This window comes from Ursus arctos, unplaced genomic scaffold (assembly GCF_023065955.2).
Source record: "Ursus arctos isolate Adak ecotype North America unplaced genomic scaffold, UrsArc2.0 scaffold_4, whole genome shotgun sequence".
NCBI classification, from domain to species: domain Eukaryota; kingdom Metazoa; phylum Chordata; class Mammalia; order Carnivora; family Ursidae; genus Ursus; species Ursus arctos.
In genome coordinates, this window is record NW_026623056.1 from 52,020,358 (window position 1) to 52,044,374 (window position 24,017).

Here is a 24,017-nt window from a genome sequence, read left to right on the forward strand (position 1 = left end):
ATACAAGTACTTATTTGCTCCTGCCTGGTGTGCAGGATTCCATGTCCTCATTTCCCTTCTTGTTCCTCTTTGACCACTGATTCTTAGTCACCTTTGGAGACTCTATCCTGCTTGCCTCCTCAGGTTGGCATGCCACAGAGTTCCAACCTTGTTTAGCTCCTTGCCTTTCTCTAAAACTTCTTCCTAGAAAATATCATGGTTTGGATTTAATAACCACTTTCATGCTGCTGGCTACCAGATCTTAAACTTTAGTCAATATTTTTCTCCTCAGCTTCAGATTTGTATTTCTAATTGCTGTCTGGACACGTTCACTGCATGTTCCATAGACGTTTCAAATGGAATACGACCCAAATGAAGCTCATCATCTCCCAACGACCAGCCTGTCCTATTACTACTCTGTATCTTCAAATCATTTGGTAGCACCTCCTTCCACACATTCTTCTTGCTCCTAGGCATCCTTTCCCGATTATGATTTGAAATATGGTATCCTTACTCAATCTGATCTTGTTGGTTTTTGTTTTTATTAATCTCCCCCCACATTTTTTGTTGTATATGGATGACATTCCTTGTTTGCTCAGGTGATCGTGCTTTGCAAATAATGTATCTGTATCTTTTCTCTCATATCAAAGGATTTGAGGTGGCAGCAAGAGGCCATAGCATGAACACTCACTATAACATACTGGAACCAGTGGTATTATATTTTTGCATAACTGAATTGTGTGATTTGATAAACCAATCCACATTCAACAAATGCTACAAAATGAAGGAATAAATTTTTGGGGTTGGCATATGGTATCTTAAAGTTTTTAAGTATTTTATAACTGTTTTTATTTGAATTGCTTGTTAATATTGTTATAAAAATGGAAGTCCAAAGATTTAAGGGCAAGCAGTTGTCAGGTAAGTGCCACAAAAAGTGTTTATGAAATTCATATGCATAGTTTGAGAGAGACTGTAGAGAGATGATAGTCAAGATTACACTTAATTTGCACTAGCATATTTCTTTGGAAAAGTTAGGACTAGTTGCACATCAGTGAGGTCATACATTCTGGGAAGCAGGGCTGATGCTCTGCTTGCTAAGTCAGGATGCATTTTATTTTAAAATTAAAAACACACGTATGGTTACATACCCACCCACATCCCTTCCGCATATGCTCACACACACACACATACACACAAGTGCATGCAAACACACACAAACATAGGCACTTAACCACACCACCTTTTGCCAATGTATCTGGAGGAATGTCCATAAGGATCCAGAACAGTAGAAGATTTATGAATCCAGTGCAATATCACAGCCAGCCAGCCACCACCACTGGCACTAGATCGTAATTTTGTACTTAGTCTTGCTACCACTCTTTCATATAAAACAGTAAACTGAAGTGATTTTCAAATATGTGGGAGACCAAAGGGAAATCTTTACTGCTTCTAGTAAGCACAGAATGCTATTAATGAGCCATGGATAGCCTCCCTACAATGCAATGCACTTAGCCACTTCCTCTGTCTGTGCTCACAGAAGCTGCCATTATCAAATTCTAAAGCAGTAGTTTGAAAAATGAGTTCGTTTTTGAGAATTTGTGGGATATATATCTTTATAAATTTTATTTCTGCTTGCCATGGGGAGTTGAGTATCTGCTATTGACATAAAGTTTATATAGCACTTTGAGCTTCTGGGATAAAAGAGATATGATTACAAAGAAAGGTAAGAATATTAAAAAAGGGTAAGAAGGGAGTATTTGGCCCTGTGGATTTTTTTTTCTCATGCACATGATTTTTATTTTAATAGAAATTCTCCATGCAGATGGGACACAAGTTCACATGGGGAGATGGCAATGAACTTATAAAAAGAAGTAATAAGTAGTTTGATTAAAAAAAAAAGTATATGAGAACATGGCTTTTTGAGTCAGGGACCTGAGTTTGAATCTTCACTCTACCACTTACAATATGTCATGTATTATTCTACAAGGCTCTACAATAATTGACTCAATGAATCCTCACGACACTTGTATGCGGTAGATGCTGTTAATATTCCCATTTTATAGTTAAGTGAACAGAGGTACAGACAAGTTAGTAACTTGCCCAAGTCACAAGGTCGCGCTGCTGAAAAGTGACAGAGCCAAGGTGAGCTAACATATATTAAGATTCTCATAGCAGAGGTAATGATAGCGACCATCAACTGAACATCTACTCTTTCCCAGACTGTATGGTGGCTTCCTACATAATGCATAAGAACTGAAAAGTATTAGTTCTTAAATTTTAAATCGTGAAATATACCACTTATAAACATGTAGTAGGATGTTTATAAATAAATATTTTATTGAGAACATATTATCTTTTCTTTATAACGTATTTTAATTAATTCAGGATTCAGCAGGATAAAAGTATATCTGAAGCTACCAATTCTCTCCTAATTTGCTGTGGCAGTCATTTGATCCAATTTTCAGCAGCAATTTAGACTGAGTATGTGCTACATTATTTGCCATTATATTCAGCTCTAGGATATAGCTGATACAAAAAAAAAAACCCCAAAACATATCCCAAGCATCATTAGAGAATAAGTCTTTTTGGTATGTGTCTGATAAAAATGAGCTTTGGAATAAACAGAATGGAAGGGCCTAACTATATATGCATTTCAAAGTACCATAGGTGGTCCTGATAAATTATTCTAAAATAATTTAGCACATTTACAGGAGAAATGAATACAAGCGATAAAATAACATTCTGAGAATGGCTACAGAAAAAAAAAAAAAAAACCCAAATAGTTCATGTCCCCAAACACCTATGAATTTCATTTCGCCTTAAAGAGCATACTTGGTTGAGAGTCTGCACTGTACAAGGAGTATTGCTCTGTAATAACTGGGCGATTTTGCTGAATTCAGCTTCTGGCATTGAATCTGGACATCAAGTCCAGTCGCAGGGTAAATACATCATCACTGCTAATGTTGAGAGAGGTTGGAAGAAGAGGGCACGAACTCAAGAAAAATAAATGAAAATGAGATCAAAAAAGAAAGGTGAGATGCAGAACCTGATCAAGTAACATAGAGCAAAAAATAAAGTGAAGAATGCTCAAGACCATTTTTATCACATGAAAAGGAAGATAAAAAATAGTGTAACACTGATGTACTATATGTTGGCTAACTGAACATAATAAAAAAAATTTAAAAAATAGTGTAACACATTCCAAATAGCAAAAGTTCAGTCATGTTATAAGAAAAATGATCATGTCTCTGCAGATAGATAAATATTTAAGAATACAGTGACATTCAAATATGTGACCTCTGCTGGGGATGAAAAATATTTACTGTAGTGATTATTTTTTATATTTCTGGGTTTTTTTTTATTATCAATGAATATTTTTGTAGCTTGTGATGGCTTTTTAAATATTAAAGACATTATAAATACATTTGAAATGTAACTTCATGGTGCCTTCTCAGCCCTGTTATTCTCTACTACTATACGAGACAAAGGGTTTTTGTACACACCATATTCTCAGGGATAAGTCACTTTAGTACCCGTGCTGCTAAAGCAAGCACTAGGATAAGTCACTTTACGAAGAGTGCTTTAAAAATTTTTGTTTGGAAACAGATTTCTGCCAGAGTTTTGTTGTATTTCTTTTGTTTTCTGAAAGTCAGGCAAATGAGTTTAAGAGGGATAAAACCAGTTTTCTGATATGAAATTGAGTCATTACTGGTGAATATACATCAATTTAAGGGGTTCGGCATTCTAGATCATGCATAAAACATCATACTGAATAGTTAAATGTGATAAAAGCAAAATGAATGTTTATGTGAGGCCACTGAGTTTCATTTAATCTCTTTATAACATTGTTTGAGATATATATATTAATATGGCATGTGAATTTATAGGAGAAATCAATTATATTATTATGTGTATATACTCCTCCCGTTAGTAACACACTAATGTATCACAGTTTCAGAGAAATGCACCCTAGAGAAAATACTGCTATTCTTCATGGGAAAAAAATCCATGAATAACATTATGCAAAAATTAATTTATGATAAATGATTTAAATCTAGAACTCAGAATAACTTATTTAAATGCCATCAGAAAAGAACACCTCACCCGCAAAAAGGAGTCTAGGGATCCATTCTCCATATATTCCACCACAATCATTACTGGTCTGCCTGCAAAAAGAGCAAGAGAACACACAAGGATTAGAGCAATTACAGAAAGATGTGCTGCCGTTAGAGATTTCCAGCTGTGGCAGCTGAATTATTAGTATTTTATTAATAGGAACTTCATTTTCCAACATGGTTTTACAAACATGCTAATACTATACATAGGCATCTCTCCATTTTTTATAGCATTATTTCTGTTGAGTTCATAAAAAGAACACGAATTACAAAGGAATTAAGCATTTCCTCTTCCAAAGCCCTGCCATCAGTTGTTTAGATTATGTTCTCTTTGTCCTGAGCTTTTCCTTAAAAGACCATCAACAAGCTAGGGTGAGGGTTTACGCAGCTACTGAGGCTGCTCTCATAGTTGTGGTACAACGTCTCGAAACGTTAGATCGAGCGTTTCTGAACTATTCCTAAGGCAAAGGAGAGAGGAGAAATGTATAAATTCTCTTTAAGAAATTATAAACCATCAGTCATAGTCTGCTTTTAAGGGCTTCTAAGTGGAAAAATGTCAGCAGATTGATGAATGCTGCAAAGTTGGTGGGCTTTGCAAGGGTTCTTGATCATGTCTTTATTGGACATAGATTAGATCAACATAACAATGACGGCAGGACATGAAAAATAAGTAACTGATTTTGTAGTCCGGTTAGAAGCTAAAATCAGAAACTGAACATCATTTATTTCTTCTTTATCATATCTATTTGCAACTGTTACAGCTCCCAATACCTCTATTAGGTAGAATATTTGACATAAATAACTTAGGTTTGTTTCAAAGAAAGACTCTATTTGTTCTGCCAAATTGCTCAAGTTTAAAAGATAAAACTCATTTCAGATGAAGGGAAAATGATATTTACCTGAAATAAACATGCATGACACATTTACTTTTTACTTCTGTATTTCTTGCTTCTCATTGAAATTTTTAGCAATTGAATCTGCACTGTGCACAGAGGTTTTCCCTCATGAGTACAAAAAAAAAAAAAAAGATCTGGAAAGAAATTATGTGTACCAATGATGGAAATATTAGATCTCATATTGTAATTCATGTCCCTTTTATGAACTCAAAGCCTTATGGGTTAAAAAGGGTGACGGTAACAAATTAGTACAATGTCTGCAAATGCTAGATTTTACATTTGAATCTATATTTTGAAGAAAGATGTGCTAAAGGTTAAATGTAGTAATAAAACTCCCAATTTATCATGCATAGTATTAGAATCCAAAGAAATTTTCTATTTTGGTGGATTTCCATAATGTTCCTCAAAGTCATTAATTTCACCCAAATACAGATACAGAACTTTATCAGAAAATACTGAGGTCAAATGAACTGTCAGCACTATTGTAGCAAGGTCTAGAAGATTCAGGTTTTAAATCTGACTGTCATGAAATCTTTTATTTGGCTATTGGTTTTAGAGCGCTCGGAAACAGAAGCCTGATGCAAAAACTTGGTTAGCAAGATAGAGAAAATAAAAGATCATTTTTTATACTTAAATATGAAAATTCTGAGACCAATATTCCAGTTTCAATTATAATGGATCATGGAAGTTAAGGGGAAACACTGGGTTACTACAGTGACTGCCTGAGTTCACGTGCCCACAGTCACATCTTTTTAATCTACCTTGACCATTGCTGCCAGAGAAACATACTTTGTTTATATATGTACAAAAAATCCTCTCCCAAAGAATGTCAGTCTTGATACAATAAAAAGAGCTTCCAAGCACTTCCCTTGTATTGATACAAATTATTATTAGCCCTATTACACAGATAAGGAAATTGGGGGGTAGAAAATTAAAGTACTTGTCCAGAGTCAAACAGCTGGTTAGTGGCAGTGTCAGGCAGAGTGTCTCCAAGCTTAAGCTCTTAACTTTTATGCCATAGGTGCCTCTCAGACATAATTTATAGATCAAAGCTGTAAGGTTCATCCTTCTGTGTTGGACCTCATCTCTCCTAACTAGCCCTACCATTTCCTGTTCCAATAGCTGTCATTATCATCTATACTGGTTCAATCCTGTCTCCTCTTTCCTTTTGGTATTCCCCTCCCAGGATTATCTACCGATTTGCTTCTTTCCCTAATTTCATCTCACATCTCCCCAGAATTTATATACTGCACCTTTTCCTTGAAAGTCCATCATGGTGATATTTCCTATAGTGGCATTCCCATCACATCTGTTGTCTGCATTATGAAATGTTGTACCTGGTTCTATGTGAGGTTGTTTCTCTCTCTTAACTTCCCACAGAGGCTATGTATCCCGTTCACTAGGTTTCTCAAAGCAACGTCCCGTAAAAGAGCAGAGTAGGTGCTTTATAGTAACAAGTTAATTTTTCTCAACGATTTTCCTAATTCCTTAGAGAGTAACACTTAAGTATTTGAGCAAGATTCTAATATATGTGAATACCAAGTACTTTGAAATTAGTTCTATCTATAACTCCTTGGGAGATACTTTATGCAATCTTGAAATTCATCAGTGACAAGTTTCATCTTCTCATTAAAGATAATAAAGAGTCAAATGAAGACTCCCCCGGTTTCTTGTGAATTAGAAGTTTCACACCTAAGCTCTGCATCTTTTGTATTTTGTGCAGTAACATCAGTTTAGAGCTGCTATTATTAAACTAAGGAGCTGTTTTATTAGAATACTGCTGGCATCTAACCTGTAATTTGTTTCCTAGTGGTTTTCTATAGGGAGGTTAGCTACACTGTGAGGATTACAAGCAACTTTACAGTCTATGATCACATTTTATTACCAAAATAGATAAGTATAAGGGAAATTATGACAGGATGGCCTGTGGCTTCCAAAATGTGGCTAGGTGACAGAAGTCTATTGGTAAACAGTGCTTTGTCTTATTTTCAAATATGTAAAAATTACACAATACATTATTGCTCTTGGAAAATATATTTGGAGGTGATTAATTCTTTTTATATTTTCAAAATATTTCAGCTTTTCTCACCTTTTTTTTTTTTTTTTTTTACAATTTTAGCCAGTTTCCCAAAGGCCTCATGTCACAGAATCACAGAATTAACTTAGTATTTGCACTGTACTGAAGTCGGTGGACAAATTCCAAGATTCTTGAATGTTAGTCAAGTCTCAAAATTCCGAGACCTTTTTTAGAAGCCTCATCAATTTAAGAAATTTTGAAAAGCACTTCTAGGGGCACCTGAGTGGCTTAGTCGTTAAGCATCTGCCTTCGGCTCAGGGCGTGATCCCGGTGTTCCGGGATCGAGTCCCACATCAGGCTCCTCCGCTGGGAGCCTGCTTCTTCCTCTCCCACTCCCCCTGCTTGTGTTCCCTCTCGCTGGCTGTCTCTCTGTCACATAAATAAATAAAATCTTAAAAAAAAAAAAAAAGAAAAGCACTTCTACACAAAAACTGAATTTCTTTCATTTTCCTTCAAAAATAGCCCAGAAATGGTTATGTATATCTTACACTGCATTGGAATCAAAACCTTGGAAGAAATCACTTATTTATAACCTGAACACATGGAATCATGAAATCCCAGATGATCTTTTTCTGTTATAGAGAAAATTATTTTCTTTAATTGGGACTTCAATGGACTATTGACTAATTTTTTTTTTCCTGAAAAATTTGAAGTTGCCCAATACTTAAGATGATTTTGATATGGGTGGTGGTGAGAAAACACATGATGGTAAGAGTATATTTTTCTTGTGTTGTTAAAGAAAAGAGAAGAAAAGCATTCTCCAAATGTTGTGAGGAAACTTGAAAATATTTTGCGAGTGAAATAGTGTTTTTGTTTTTTTGCCTCAAGAAGATCTGTGAAAGAAGGGGATTACAGAAATTTAAAATTTTCATAAAAGTAATGAGTTTTTGCTGGATGTAGTATTTTGTATCAAATAGCTTGGCCATTTCTAATATGCTGTCAGTGATATCAAGAATCTAAAGAAATCTCAGTGACCTCCAAACTCTATTACAGATTTAAATCAATTCTGGTTTATTTAACATTCTATCATGTCATTATTTTGTCTACCATGTAATAAAATTTGTGGTGATAACTTGGATTGACAGGTTGCATTTTTAACCTATTTCTACCTCCCCCCTTTCTGCTGTAGAGATAGTGAATTATAATTATGATCTCAAATGGATTTGAGAATAAATAATTTTCTTATCCCTCTAAGGCATTCAAAATATGGATGACCTAAATTTGAACAAAGTTATAATATATTAAATAACTATTTTTTTTAAAGATTTTATTTATTTACTTGACAGAGACAGCCAACAAGAGAGGGAACACAAGCAGGGGGAGTGGGAGAGAAAGAAGCAGGCTCCCAGCAGAGGAGCCTGATGCGGGGCTCGATCCCAGGACTCTGGGATCATGCCCTGAGCCAAAGGCAGACGCTTAACGACTGCGCCACCCAGGCGCCCCTTAAATAACTATTTTTATTCACAAGATAAGTCCTAAAATTGGGGAATGATTTTTCCCCTATACTGTTGCCTGGTCCATTATCAGATCATGTACCAAAGGAATCTTATGCTCAAGTGAATTCAAATCAAATCTTTTAACATTTCCTCTTAACTTTTTTTCCCTCCTATATTCCTGTTGGGGTTAAAACATCACCATCCATCTAGTTACCCAGGTTTGAAATCCTACTGTAATATTGGACTTTTCACTTTATCAAACCCCTGTTAGTCCATAAGTTATTAAGTTGTGCTGGTTCTATATAAAATTATCTCTGCCCATATTCTGCCTTTGTCTTCTCTTGCTTCACTTATTACAATCATCAGTTACTGGTTATACTTGCTAACGCTTATATAACCTTTATTTCAAATATTTAGTGATGCATCAAACATTTTTTTAATGCCTACTATATATCAAGTACTCCTCTGGTTTCCAAAGAATGATCCTCCAACAGGGGTGCCTGGGTGGCTCAGTTGGTTAAGTGTCTGACTCTTGATTTTGGTTCAGGTCATGATCTCAGGGTCATGACACTGAACCCTGCATCAGGCTCCGTGGAGTCTGCTTAAGATTCTCTCCCTCATCTTCTCCCTCTGCCCCTCCCCCCTCGGATGTGTGCTTGTGCTCTTTCTCTCTAAAAACAAAACAAAACAAAACAAATCCTCAATCAATACAAGATTCTTGCTTTCATGGAGTGTATAGTGGAAAGGGGAACAGAAATAGGTAAACAGTCAATTACTATAAAGAGCTAATGCCTCATCTCCTCCTTTAAAAACCTGTTTTACTTATTGTTTTGTATGCTGCAGGATTAAAGTCTAAACTGCTTGGCAATAAAATCCTTCACAATCTCTCCTCTACGTATGTTCTAGTGTCATTTTTACCTCCCCCAGCCCCCTACTTCCTGTTTTTCACATTCTCTAGGGGACTTACAATTCATGAAGTGTGACTTGACTTGTACCTCCCTCTCTTCCCTGGAAGACTGCCTTCTCACTGTAAAATCATATACTTAACAAGGAAAAAGTACAGCTTAAATACTGTCTCCACTGTCAATTCTATGAATCTCTTTCCCTTTTAGGAAGACTTGGTTGTTTGCTTTCTCCTCCCTTTACATCTTAATCAAACAGTAATATGACACACTTATGGTATGGTATTGGTGTTTACTATGGAGGTGTCTGCCCCCCACTCTACAATGCCCTGAGGTCAGAAATTGTGCATAGCTCTTCTCAGCAAATTCAGTGTTGAGCACAGAACTAGGCACAGGATAGGTACTGAGTTTCATTTTTTTTAAATGGAATGCCAGAAGGAATACACACATAAAGATGTTCTCTATGACTAATTCTAGACCAAGAAAAGAGTTACTGAAATAACAGAATGGCAAATTAATAAATTCTAAATTCTTTGCCTTGTACAACATATGGATTTGAAGACAAAGAAAACTTCAAGTTTTAGCCCTGCTGCCTATTAGCTACATGATCTTGGGCAAGTTATTTTCACTCTCTCAGTTTTTGCATTTATAAAATGAGGATAATATTCCCTACTACATATGGTTTTCAAAGAATTAGATGAGAAAACGTATACTTAGCACAGCATCTGGCAATTGTTGGCACTTAAAAATGTGGATGTACATTTGCTTCCCTTTTTGTGCACAATTATCTGCTTCCTCCTTCTTATTATATTTGTCCGTCATGTAGCAAAAAATAGTTTTATAAAAATGGATCATTTCCATATTTTATTGTAGTTTGGTATTGACATGAAAATTCTTTTATATCCTATGGCAAAGTAAAAATGATCACTAGTTACACATTTTATGTAATATAGTAAATTCCCAGTTTTAGCACTGAAATTCTCATGTCTCAGGCCAATTTGGATGATTGGTTACATTATCCCTTGTGTGCTCAGCACAGTGCAATTAGAAGTTGTGGGATTAGAGTCAGACAATGTAATATTGAAGGCTTTTGCACTTTGGACAAGTGAACTTTCATAACTCACTTATGTTACTGCCTGTCTCCATATTCATATGCATTTATATATTTGTATATTACATATTATTACATAATAATAACACTTCTGCCATTGAGTTATATGTGAGATTAAATGAGATGATGTGTTTAAAACACAGAGAATAGTACATTATACTAAATACTGAATCACCCAGTAACTGCTTAAAGAATGAATGGATAAATGCAAATATCACATCTTACCTTACTGGCCTAGATTTTGTATCCTAAATTAAGATGTGGCTTTCAGAGTTAAAAAGATTCATAATCGAAAATGACTACAATCAGTATATTTAGGAGTTTCCTTGATGGTCTCAAAAGTCTATTTAAATCCTATACACCTGATTTCACTCATATGCGGAACATAAGGAATAGCTCGGAGGACCACAGGGGAAGGGAGGGAAAACTGAATGGGAAGAATTCAGAGAAGGAGACAAACCATGAGAGAGTCTGAACTCCAGGAAACAAACTGAGATTGCAGAGGGCAGAAGGGCGGGGGGATGGGGTAGCTGGGTGATGGGTATTAAGGAGGGCACGTGTTGTGATGAGCACCGCACGTTATAGGCAATGAATGAATCGCTGAACACTACATCAAAAACTAATGATGTACTATATGTTGGCTAACTGAACATAATAATAAAAAAAATCCTATACACCTGGAATCGACAGGTTCAAAGTTGCTTTAAAGAACAAAATGGTTTCTCCTAGAGTAGAGTAACATAATCAAAATGGGTATTTTCTTATTTTAAATGACTTACTATAACATACAGTTTCTTGGGAATAGCTAGTGTAAGAAATAGATTCTTATTCCTATCTAACAAGCCATGTTGCATCTTCTGTACCCTACATATTTGTACCTGTAACAATATGTTTTATGGTTAACTTGGAATTGATTTTTTTTAAAGATTTTATTTATTTATTTGACAAAGAGAGAGACAGCCAGTGAGAGAGGGAACACAAGCAGGGGGAGCGGGAGAGGAAGAAACAGGCTCCCAGCGGAGCAGGGAGCCTGATGCGGGACTCAATCCCAGGACTCTGGGATCACGCCCTGAGTCGAAGTCAGATGCTTGACGACTGAGCCACACAGGTGCCCCAACTTGGAACTGATTTTAACCTTAAAGCTATTTGAAACACCTGAATCTCTATAACTATGTTGATTTGATTCCATGCTTTGTCTTAATTTCTTTATTTCATTTTTTAAATTTAGGTATGATCCAAATGCCCTGAGAGAAATGCTAAAGAATAAATTATTTTATCCACTGGTAAAACAGCTGAGCAGAAATTAGGAGGAGGGATTGCATTTATGAAAACTGTGGCATTTCTTAATCTAGATTTGTTTCAGAGTAAATGAAAGGTGTGAGGCTAAAGAAATGAAACGTAATTTTCCTGCCAGTTCCAGAGAGCTGTGGCATACCATCTGCATCAATTAACTTCAGTAATATTCAGTACTAGCCTTTCTACTGAAAATTACCATATGGGCAAAAAGACTTCTCCTTAATTAGAAGTGTCTTGTTGACAATGAAAGTTACTGCCAAAGATGCCTAATGTTAGATTTTGTTTCCACTATAAGACACTAACCATATTGCAAAATTTTAATGACATATGCATTTTTAAGAATGGCTTTCTTGATTTTGTATTGCATCCATATTTACAAAAGTATTATAATGACAATGATCAAATTAAAAGTACATGTTTAGAAATTATCTGATGTATGACTTTTTGCTTTCAACCATTGTGAAAGAAAAGATTATACAATAATTAATTGATTATTGTATATAATTAATTATTGTATGATCAATTATTTAATTACCACTAGGTAGCGAAGAACAAAATGCATCAGACAATTCTCACGACTTGAAATATAGTGTAATATCTAAGTTCAAAACCAAATTAAACCAGGGGTGCCTGGATGGCTTAGTCAGTTAAGCATCTGAGTCTTGGTTTGGCCTCAGGTCATGATTGCATGGGTCATGAGATCGAGCCCTGAGTCATTCTCCATGCTCAGCGGGGAGTCTGCTTGAAGATTCTCTCCCTCTCCCTCTGCCCTTCCCTCCAGTCTCTCTAGAAATAAATAAACAAATCTTAAAAAAAAATTAAACCACATGTCAAATAAATAATTTTATGCTGCCTTTGTTTTTTATTTTCTGTGAAAACCTTTTGTGTAGATAATTTAACAATAGATACTACATTTAACTTACCACATAATGACTAGCTTTAAAAAAATAAGTTTTTCTAATATGCCAGGCACTGTTCTAAGAGTTTTATATGTGCTAACTCATTTAATCCTCATACCAACACTTGTGGTGAATATAATTACTAGTTCAATTTAACAGCTCAGATAACAGATGCATTGAAAGTTTAAGCAACGTGTCCAAGGATGCACAGTGAGCAACCGACAGAGCCAAGGTTTGAAGCCAGGAGATTGGCTCCAGAGTCTGAGTGCTTGACCATCTTGTTACACCCCCAAATGGTACTTGCGTCTCCATTAGTAATTTAGAGACATAAAGCATTACCCTAAATGTCTGTCCCTCATCTTAGAAACACATCCTGCAAATTATTATGGACTGGACACTGTGTTGCTCCCAAAGATGTTTTGTCCTTGAGAAGTTCTATGATTTTAAAGCCTCCTAAAGCACTGTAATATTCTATAGAAACAGGAAATACATGCTAAGGAAACTTGCTGGAAAAACCTTTAGATTTTGCTTTCCACATCCTCACACATCAATTTATGATAATGATTCTGAGGTTCCTTTACAAAGAAATGTTTTAGGAGAGAGTCTTGGAGCTTTTGAGAGAAGGTATCATATTTTCCAAGAGCGTTTCAAATGTTATGCTTCCGTTTCTGGCTTCAGAAGTGTCTTACGGTTACATAACTAATCAAATATTGTTTTTTGGTCTTATCTGTCATTCACTAATCAAAAGAAAATCAACACAAAATTTAAAAATAAAGCAAATGTCTAGAGAGGATATATTTAATACCAACTACATAGGTTATTTATGGCAAAATTTTAATTATAATGCGGAAAGCACTTACTAAATGAAGCACATCTATCATATAAGCTAAACTACCAACTACTTTCCTTTTTTCTACTTATTTTTGAGTCTTTTCTGTAATTTTTACAAGAGATTTAATTAAAAAGGAAAAAAAGAAAGAAAGTTCAGTTTTGCTAATTACACTTTCTTTAAGACCTCCATGTACAGAACTGGGAAAAGCAAACACTGTGCCACCAAGCAACTTCTACCATGCTTTTCCTACAAGGCACAAGAATGAATGCTGAGATTTGACATGTTTTATAACAGGGCTGGTCTATTCCCACTTATTTATGTTCGTTCTTAAGTGGCCCAGCAGCCCATGAGGCCATGCATGTAGCCGTGTGGGAGAGGAAAAGGCATTTGAGCAGCTCGGTTACTTATCATGTTTCCAATTAAGGTGAACACACACAGACACAATAATTCCCACCAACACAAAGATTAAACACTGATTCATATGGATATTCAACTAATTTAGCAAGCTGTATAAAGTTTTTTTTAGAATTTTTCTTTGTGAAAAGAAAATGATTCTGGGATGAATCTTTTGGAAGTGTTGACAGTTTCTTTGAATAGCATAAAAAATAGATGACACAATTTGTAAAGCAAGCATGAAGATCTCTAGGGTGTAGATATATATTCGCAACCGAGAATTTAAACAGTCATATAAATAAGGACCAGATTTTTAAGATGCAAACTTCTTCAAATGATATTAAGAAAAAGAAACATTTATGCTATTAAGAATGCATAGCTAAGGTCAAAGGCTAGAACTATTTAAAGAATCTGAAAATAGTAAAAGTACTAGTAAAGACGAAGTAAAAAAGAACTAGTAAAAAATCTGGAGATCACTTAAAGATTCTTTTAATATTTTTCACGTCCTCTGGAAGAAAAAAAATAGAAATTCTCTTTGTAAATATTCAAGAATTTGATATCAAATGCATCCTGAAGCTCTGTTTTTAAAATTTTTTCTTTTAAATGCACTGTCAATTTTGCATAAAGATAATGATGCTCATTTATGTCAACTAAACATAACTTTATGTAAAAACATTGAGTTTTTAAGAACCTGAGATTCTTCATTTATGGACTTCAAGGTGTCCAGAGGCCTCCTGAAATATGCAAATATTTACATATATGATCATAAGTCAATTTTCTTGGTGAAGAGTCTATTACTTTGGCCAAGAAACAAAGTATAATCCATTAGGAATCTGAGTCTATGACCTCTCCTACTACAACATCAGGACTCCATAAGAGTCCTTAAACTCCTAAATTGCAATAGATTAAAGTTTTTATAAACTGAATGTTACTTGAAAGTTGGAATTAGACCTTCAATTTTGTGTATGCTCCCATCCTAACTTTTCTTATCCCAAGTGTTATCTTCAAGTTGTCTTCCTTAAAGTTTTAAATTATTTTCTAATCTTTCGGGTATTTCTCCTCAGGTAAGCCAAAGAACCATGGTCTTTGGAACCAATGGCGTCAAGCAATGGAGGAAGCAGATTGAACGCAACCTTGACATTATCTGGCCAGCCCCTCTTGCACAGGTTTTGGAAACTATCAGTATATCCCACAAGGTGTTTTTAAATAACCCTCTAGTGTAGCAATAACAGTGTGAAAATATTTTAAAGGGGTTGTTTATTGGTGTATGACTAGAAATACAATCACTTATTTCACCTTCCTTGTGCTTCTGTTGGCTGGGTGTGGTCTCTCTGTCATTTTATCAGTGACCCTCTCTTTTCTAGGCCACTTCTCAGTCCTGAAATAGAATCATATTGGTCTTCTGCCCACTCTTGCCCCAGATTCCGCATCCTAGTTTTTTTTTTTAATAGTTGCAGCTCTGCAGAGTTTCCTTCTGAAGCCTGAAGATGCACAAAATTTCGAGGAGGAGAGTTCTCTAGGGAGAACTGCACAAATGAGTATTGATTAAGGCCTATTGGATCCTATTTGGAATCACTCAAATGACAAGGAATAAAGAAACCAGGAGTTAGGAATCCAAATGAAAGTTTTTCCTTTTTTTTAACCATAGTTCACATTTTGAATCATTTATTCAGGATTTTACTTTGCACATTTAATCCAGTTTTTTCTATATCTTTTATAATTAGCTTTTGGTTTAAGTAGGTACTTCCAAACACTCATTAACACACACCTCATTCAGGGTAATTGGCAACATTATCAACTGCAGAAATGTAGAAAATATAAACCCTTAAATTAAAGAGCTTTTTCCCCTTGAAGATCTTTTACTTAAAAAGTAAACCACCATCTCTTAACCTTATGTACACTGATTGCAAAAATATTTTGTTACAGATAAAATAAGGTCAATTGTCATACATACTACAGAAAAATACAAAAAGAATAATCATCCTCAGATGAACTATAGCCAAACTATAGAAATTATTTAGTCAGAAATGATTAATTTTGAAATGTCAAATTATGGATCTCAAGCAAAGTTACTGACCTTTTTTAGAATGCCTAAACATATAAAAAATGAAATGGTTTACTTTGATTTTTCTGAACTGCAGTTTGATTGTATTTAAAAGTTATATAATTTTCCACTGTTGATTTCCCTTGGCATACTGAGTTAATGCCAACTTTCCTTACCTTATTGTATATTCCTTCCAAGTCTGCCACTTAGTCTTATATATTTGTGTTACTGCTTTTCTGCAGTCCTCTGTATGCATCAAAATCTGATAATATTATACTCTTAGAACTGAGATTCGCTGCAGTTTCAACCTTACTTAGCATTCCTAACTTATTTCTACCATTTAAACTATATGCCTTCTAAATAAGAAAAATTTTTGCCTGAATAACAGTGCATGTAATATTTGCCCTAACTCCATATCAGATAGGTTTTCACATGAAATATGGAAAGGAAAATATTGATAATCATGGTTAATGGACTTTGAAGACATTTTAATATTGGCTCAGCTCTGTAAGGCCTTTGCTATAGAAATGGTCTAGTTGAATCTGTTATCAGTTTATAGAAAACTGGATTGTGAACTCATTTCCTAACTTTGTGAGTCAGGGGACACTCATGAAGATATGAAAAAATCTGGCTATTTGAGTATAAGACTCATCCAGATCTTTTTTCAAATGGTAAAAAAATAATTAATAGTACATATCATTATCAATTATACATTTAATGATTGCAAATCTGGTGTTTGAGTCCCCACGTATTCATATACCTCTCGTTATCTGATTCAGTGTAAGCAGACAGGGAGTCTCACAGGATTGAGTCTCTCCATCGTTGCCATTTATTTTGACCCTAACACATGGAATGCAATGGAGAGAAGCTCAGGTAAAAATGTCAAAAGAGGTGTTTTATATACAGCATTGTATTTAAAGAACAGGCAGACAAACTGAGATGGTGTTTCAGAAGAAGAGTCCCCCCACAACTAAAGAGCTTCCAAGATTAACCACAAAGGAAATATTAGGAAGATCTCGGACATTGATTTCTTTCAGAATTTATCTGTTTCTAAATCCCACATGCTGCCTGTTTCCTTTATTTTCTCTTTCACAGACTTTGCTTATAATTGACAAATCATGTTAGTCTGAAGTATATCTTTTAGTTTGGTTTTGAATCACATATATATGTTGTAATCATCATATATATAATAATACATATAATATTTACTTTTTGTTTTTTAAAGATTTTATTTACTGATTTGACAGACAGAGAGGCAGCGAGAGCAGGAACACCAGCAGAGGGAGTGGGAGAGGGAGAAAGCAGGCTTCCAGCTGAGCAGGGAGCCCGATGCGGGGCTCGATCCCAGGACCCTGGGATCATGACCTGAGCCGAAGGCAGACGCCTAATGGCTGAGCCACCCACGCACCCCATAATATTTACTTTTTTAGTGAAAAATACATCTCCCATAACGGACAGAAAACTGCTAGAAAAATGTAACTTAGAATTTTGTTGATCTAATCATACCCACCTAGAATATTATTTTCTGAGTAATTATTAGATAATGAATATGCCTTTATATTTTACTAATAAGTCTATTTTTAAGACACATTGCAATGTTTGGATCTTAGTATAAATTTAAGATATTACATGACGTTAGATAGTTATTGCTGTGCAATGACAGAGAAGACTAAATCAGGAAACTTCCATATATTACCCCATCATTATAACTGCATAATGTTATCTCTCAATGACTTTATTATGCTGCTTTTATTTGTATATGGTATGTGAAATGAAATTGCAAAACACAGAAAGGGTTTGGGTAGAGGCAGAGTCTGTCATAAGGTAAGCCAGGAGTCTAAGACCCTATGTGTAACCAGTACTCTGTGGCATATAAAAATGTTCTATCCCACTTTCAGATACTGTTTGGTTACAGAATTAAATCAAAGAAATTACTAGATTGAGCAAAGAGGGCAACTTATTATCATTTTAGAGTATATGCCTGATTACACATTTAAAAGAAGGACATCAATTCTTTTCAGGGAGGTAGAATTTGATTTTAACAGGGAAGAGTACAGCGGGGAGGACTTTGATTTAAAAAAATTATAATAGCAGTTACGTCACTCTATCTTCTCTTTCAGCTTCCCTCCCTTATCTCCTCTCACCTCTCCTCTCTTCTTCTCTCCTGTGACTTTTCTTACTTCACTGGGTAACTACTATATGAAAGGCATTGTTAAATATATGATAATACTTGCTATTCAATTTTCAGCCAATTACTTTCTGGTGTTCTTCTCTATTTGGAACTAAGAATAATCATTCTTTATTATGACCTTTCTAGAAAAGAGAAAGGTCATAATAAACAGTATAAACAATTGACAACAGTTACATAAATACCAACTTCAGGTTTATCTGCTTTCTGGGTCTCATAAGTCAACGATTCTCTCATTATTGCAGTCAGTGTAAAAATAACTACTATAAAAACATTGCTCCTTGATAGCACAGTGTGACATGAATGCGAAGAAACTATTTTACACTAGACAGCATCACATATCTCATTTAAATTTGATTAAGATAAGATACTGGGAACTAAATTAGCTCCATCATTAGAACAGGTTTCGTGATTCCTTGAATGACACAGCTAATGTTTTTTGAGACCCTCAAAGTACTGTGAAATACAATCAATTGGGAGAAAGCAAAGTAATTGCTGCCCTGTGGCCATCAACCTTTGGCTAACTGCTTAAAAGACCATGGTACAGGTCAAGGGAGGAGCTGCTTTCTTGATGATGTCCTAAACTTGAAGGGTTATGAGGTCATCTATTGGATAGCAAACAAATACTTTTTAAAAATATGAAAGAATAAACACTTCTCATGATTACTGCTTCATTCCTCTTTACACAAAATCATAAAGGAAATTCTTGGGAAATAAGCTGTAGATGAATGGAAGAGGATAAAAATTACCTTTGAAATTGTAGCAGTCATTACTGAGAAGTGCCAGAGGAAGTGTACAGGGATCACTTATCAAAGTGATATAAGCCAGGAAAAGTGAGTTGAGTTAATTTCAGTTTGAGGGAACAGGAACAAGTTTAGATCTATAAATTTTTTATGAAGCAATTTTGTTACACCTGATTTGTATGTAAGTCATGAAAACTGAACTGAGTTTTCTCTCCTATGAAAGCTGGAGGCAAATTTGGCTTAAAGCCGAGAAGAACAGAGTGCTAGAGTGTTCTTTCAGATCTCTCTCTAGGAAGTTGTTTCTGTGTATGTGTTAGAGAAACATCACCTTTCTTCTATCATTCTCAGTGGTTAAATGACAAGGGTTATTTATTTATTTATTTATTTTTACCAGTGATGCTGAATAATTCAAGTCTCTCCTGAACTTTGTAACGTCATTTCTGCCAAACATACCTAAATCTACCAAGATCTGTCATTAAGAATTAAGGATTAAGCCATTAAAGTACAAATCATCCATTCTCCAATTCCAATCACTGAGATATTAATAATATATGTGAAAACTGCCTTTTTATATTTGCAGGTAACTCAGAGCTTAGCTTATATAGATTTTATTTCTAGTCTTTCACATCAACAACACCCTCGCCACCAACAATAAGAAGGATAACATTTCTGTGCAATTGATACCAGTTTTGTTTCTACAGAGGAAAAAAGTGGCACTCATTAGAATTAAAATTGCTAATTTTTAATTCACATAATTTTGGTTCCTACTCTATCAGTGGCCTTGTTGGCCATAAAGTGTCCAACCATTATCAATCAGTAATTATCCAATGATAAAACCAAATTACATCAAAGCATATTTATGGTTTATTATTTTGTATGTTTTAATTAAACAGGCAAAGGTAACTGAAAAGCAACAGAAAAATGTAAGCGTAATAATCTTAGGCTTTGTTGGTATAATTTTGTCAAGAAAAGCAAGAAACGTGCACGTTGGAATTTTGTTTTTGTTGGATTTCCTAGTGTCTTCAAATGTTCCCAGTATTGGTTGGCTGGGCCAGACCCTCCTGAATACATGGGTGTTATTACTATAACTTGTGGCATAAGTATTATTATTAAAAAACACAAGAATTATGATAAATAAAACTCCAAGCAACAATATCTTATTTCTATTTTGCTAAGACACATATAAAACATAAAGCGGGTTTGTATCCTTCATAAAACTGAGGAAGGCAGCTGGGTATCTTAAAAATGAGAGGGGAAAAAACAATTTGTGACTGAAACAGCACCACGGATAATCCAAAAAGTGATATACTAAACTTTGAAATTGCACTTTAAAATGCTCAATTCCTATATTTTCTCTCATTAATAAAACACAGCTTTGGTCAGATTGATATTTTTAGGGGAAACTGAGTATTACTTTTCTTTTTCAAAAGGTTCTTCCAAATTTGTTACTTTCTGGCATTTTTTCCAATCATTTCTCTTTAGTGAAATGAAATTTTAATTAAACCTCTATAAACTCATCCAAATATAGAATTACTTTTTCTGTTAATAACGCTGTTTTTAATTCTCTTTGCTAGCCAATTCCAAGTGGCAAAGTAGCTCAAATTTATCTTTACTTTTATTTTTGAGTTACAAAATTTGGGATTTAAAGCTCTAGTTCTTATTCATGTAAAAATTATTCTAGAAGAAGCAGCAGCATTATGCTAATTGGGTGCTCAGGTATGGACGCTTCTTCCACTTCCTTCCACTACTTCCAAAGCAGAAGATATCCTAAATGTGGTCCCTGCATTAGAGAAAAGCCACTTGCATTTCCTTTCAGCAATACAGAAATATTTATTTTTGTCTCGTGGATCTTTCAATTGCATGGCAGAAAACTTCACCTGAAATACCTACCAGCAGGAATCCTGGGGGGCAGAGATCCTCCCCCTGGCACTGGATGCGGGGCCTGGATGCTATTTAAAAACCCTGCCCTCAGGAAGCTGGGGCAAAACGCCTCCACCCCAATGGCCGGGAAGGATCCTTTTAAGAGATAAAAATGGACATTAATCAAAATCTTCTTTGTGGAAAAGTTGTTGATCATTTAACTGGGAAGAAAAAAAGCCTGTGATTAATAAAGACATCAAACCTTAAAAGAAGTGATAAAATGAAAAGGAATAGAATGCATTTTTATTCACAAATCTTAAAAAAAACAACCTAGTTTTTGAAAAGAAAGCTACTCTTAACTAGTTACAATCAAACACGGCTCAGATAAAAGTTCTAAACCCCCATTTGACAAAGTGGATATAAATAAGTCATTGAGGTGGTCTATTTGCAGAATGCACATCCCCACGAGTTACAGAGGACAGCCACAGCAGGATGGGACATCGGAGCTGCACTGAAAGGGCCAGCGCCTTGCTTTACGTATGTCAGCAGTAGTACTGAACACGAGGAAAACTTGTATACTGTACAGCAATTATGAAATAGTGGCAAGGAAATCAATATATACAATTCTTAATTTGTTATACCTTTCAGGAGAAGACATGAGAGTTTGCAAAGGCAGAACCATATGCTTTTTCATTTTCAAGAACGCTTATTTTTTTTTTAAAGATTTTATTTATTCAACAGAGATAGAGACAGCCAGCGAGAGAGGGAACACAAGCAGGGGGAGTGGGAGAGGAAGAAGCAGGCTCATAGCGGAGGAGCCTGATGTGGGGCTCGATCCCGAAACGCCGGGATCACGCCCTGAGCCGAAGGCAGACGCTTAACTGCTGTGCCACCCAGGCGCCCCAAGAACGCTATTTTTGAAGCAAAAAAACAAAAACAAAAAACAAAAACAAAACAAACCCCCAAAAAACAAAAAGTAAAACTACTTGGAAGTTTATCCATAAGATTATATCATGAATTGTAGAATAAAAGACTGTCAGAGCCCGAAAGGACATCAGAGATCATCCAGATCCTTGTTTTACAGACCAGCAAACTGAGGTGTGGGAAGGGGAAATGCTGCCGAGCTTGCAGACTCCTAGGACAAAACTGTTCCACTACAGATTAAAAATAAATAATGAGCCACTTCCCATTTGGAAGATTGCTATTCTCTGAATATGAATTAGAAACCCTGCAGTTTGGAATAATAGCATTACGATTTGGTGTCTCAATGACCTGAAAGACACTAAAGTCATTCAGAAGAAAATGTAATATACAGGCACTATCAGTGCATGGGCAGCACTGGTAATTGATATGGTAGATCTAAGTTTAATCACAATAATACCCTAAAAGCAAGTTACACAGATGGTGGTACAGAATGCATATCATTCAGGGCCTCTGAAACCCCAACGGGGAGGGCAGTGTCCAGATAGAGACCTGGGATCAATCCTCCCACGCTCAGTTTTAGCAAGTCCTGAATTTTTGAAGACACTTCATTTTGTTCCTTGACACAAATTTTGCCCCTAAGATACGTTAAAATTGAAAGCCTCTTTGAACTTGGACCAGGATTAAAGGGACCTCGTATACCTCCCACACTCTACACAACTTGCTTGTATGGAGAAAGTTGTTGCTAAAGAAAGCTGGCATTTCTTAGATCTTTAGAGATGTTTTAATGAGTGGGGCCTGTTCATTGTACATTGGATTAAAGAAAGCATAGAAAGAAAATCATATACTGTAAATGAACTCGTTTTGTTGTTGATTTTATGAGGCTTTGGTAAAAAGGTCCAGTAGAGTTTGAGTCCCTTAAACATTAAGAGATGTGGCTAAAGTGCCAAGCAGCAGGCCAGAAAGTGTTCTGGGGTAAATTTTGATGAACAGTGAATCTAATTTCTACTACATGGGGGTATATGCCATTGAGCAAAAATGTGCCCTCATGTACGTGCATCCCACACCGCAATGTTCCAACACTGTCTGAGAACATAGTCATCGCCAAGGAGCATCACTGACTACCAGGTACCGATAATGATATATTTATATTTATACTGCATTCTTAAAGTTACAAAAGAAATGGTGATTTTGCTTCAGAGGAAGTAATTATAAGAAATTCAGATTGTATTACAGGCTGTGACAAACAGAAATATTCCAATTCTAGCTGATTATGAATTTATTGAAGCCAAGTGACAGGAAGCTTGGTTCAAGAATCCAAGATTGCAAAGGAAAAGAATAACATAATCATACGCAGGAAACAAAAAGGAATATAATTATAATACAGGAAATTTGAAGAAAAACAAAAGCATGTAGAGCAGACTTTAAATAATGTTAATATGCTTCACATTTAGAGATTTTTATCTTTGTGTTTGCTATTTTTGCCATATTACTTGAAACTGTTAACTTCCAAAAGATGTCCATTATTTTAACTCCTTAAAAGAAACAAAATGCAAATATTATTTTATTGCTATGATTACACTGATTACTATTTTTGTGGTTGTGACAGCCTGTCATATTTAATAATAGCTTTCATTTTCCTAAACTTGCTGCATCATTCATAATGGCTTTGTTATGTTTCTTTACTGTGGGTTAAAAGGTCTTTCATTTATTATGGCATCGCTTCCTTAAGGAACTGTCATTTTTTTATATATGAAACAAACCACCAGAAAAGTCAGTGTACATGAATACATATTCAGTTGAAATATCATATTATGTGTTAATAATGCCTTATCATTTTTCTCCTTAGGGTCAGTCGTGTCAGTAGAGATTGCATGAAACATTACAGCTCTGTTTTCAAAATTCAATAATGAAGCTGAATTTATTCTTTGCTATAATTCTCTTATCTCTTAATCTACAAGAAATTAAGTTCAGGAATCTTTTGGGATTGGATACGAAATAATTTTAGTCTGGTTTGCTGTATTGCTTAAATTGCTGGCTCTTGCTGTTTTCATTTTTTTTTTAAATAAGTAATTGTAACGAAGAAACAGACCTTAACTACAGAGAAAAAAACTGATGGCTACCAGAGGGGAGGTGGGGGTACGGGACATAGGTGATGGGATGAAGGGCGGCACTTGCTGTGATGAGTACAGGGTGTTGTATGCAAGTGTTGATTCATTATATTGTATACCTGAAATGAATATTACACTGTACTAGAATTAAAACAAACAAGAAAACAACAAAATAAATAAGCAAGCATAGAACTTATTAATTATACTGTAGCCA

The 24,017-nt window shown here is 35.2% G+C and overlaps 1 protein-coding gene across 1 annotated transcript in view; it reads right to left on the reverse strand.

Moving 5' to 3' along the window:
* The window catches only part of EPHA6 (EPH receptor A6), an 815,563-nt gene that overhangs the window by 118,424 nt on the left and 673,122 nt on the right, over nt 1–24,017 (reverse strand). Inside the window, exons 12-13 of the mRNA XM_026491624.4 lie at nt 20,802–20,927; nt 4,084–4,145 (exon numbers count right to left, since the gene is read on the reverse strand). Coding sequence (XP_026347409.1) covers nt 4,084–4,145; nt 20,802–20,927 — 188 coding nt within the window. The remainder of the gene's footprint in view (nt 1–4,083; nt 4,146–20,801; nt 20,928–24,017) is intronic.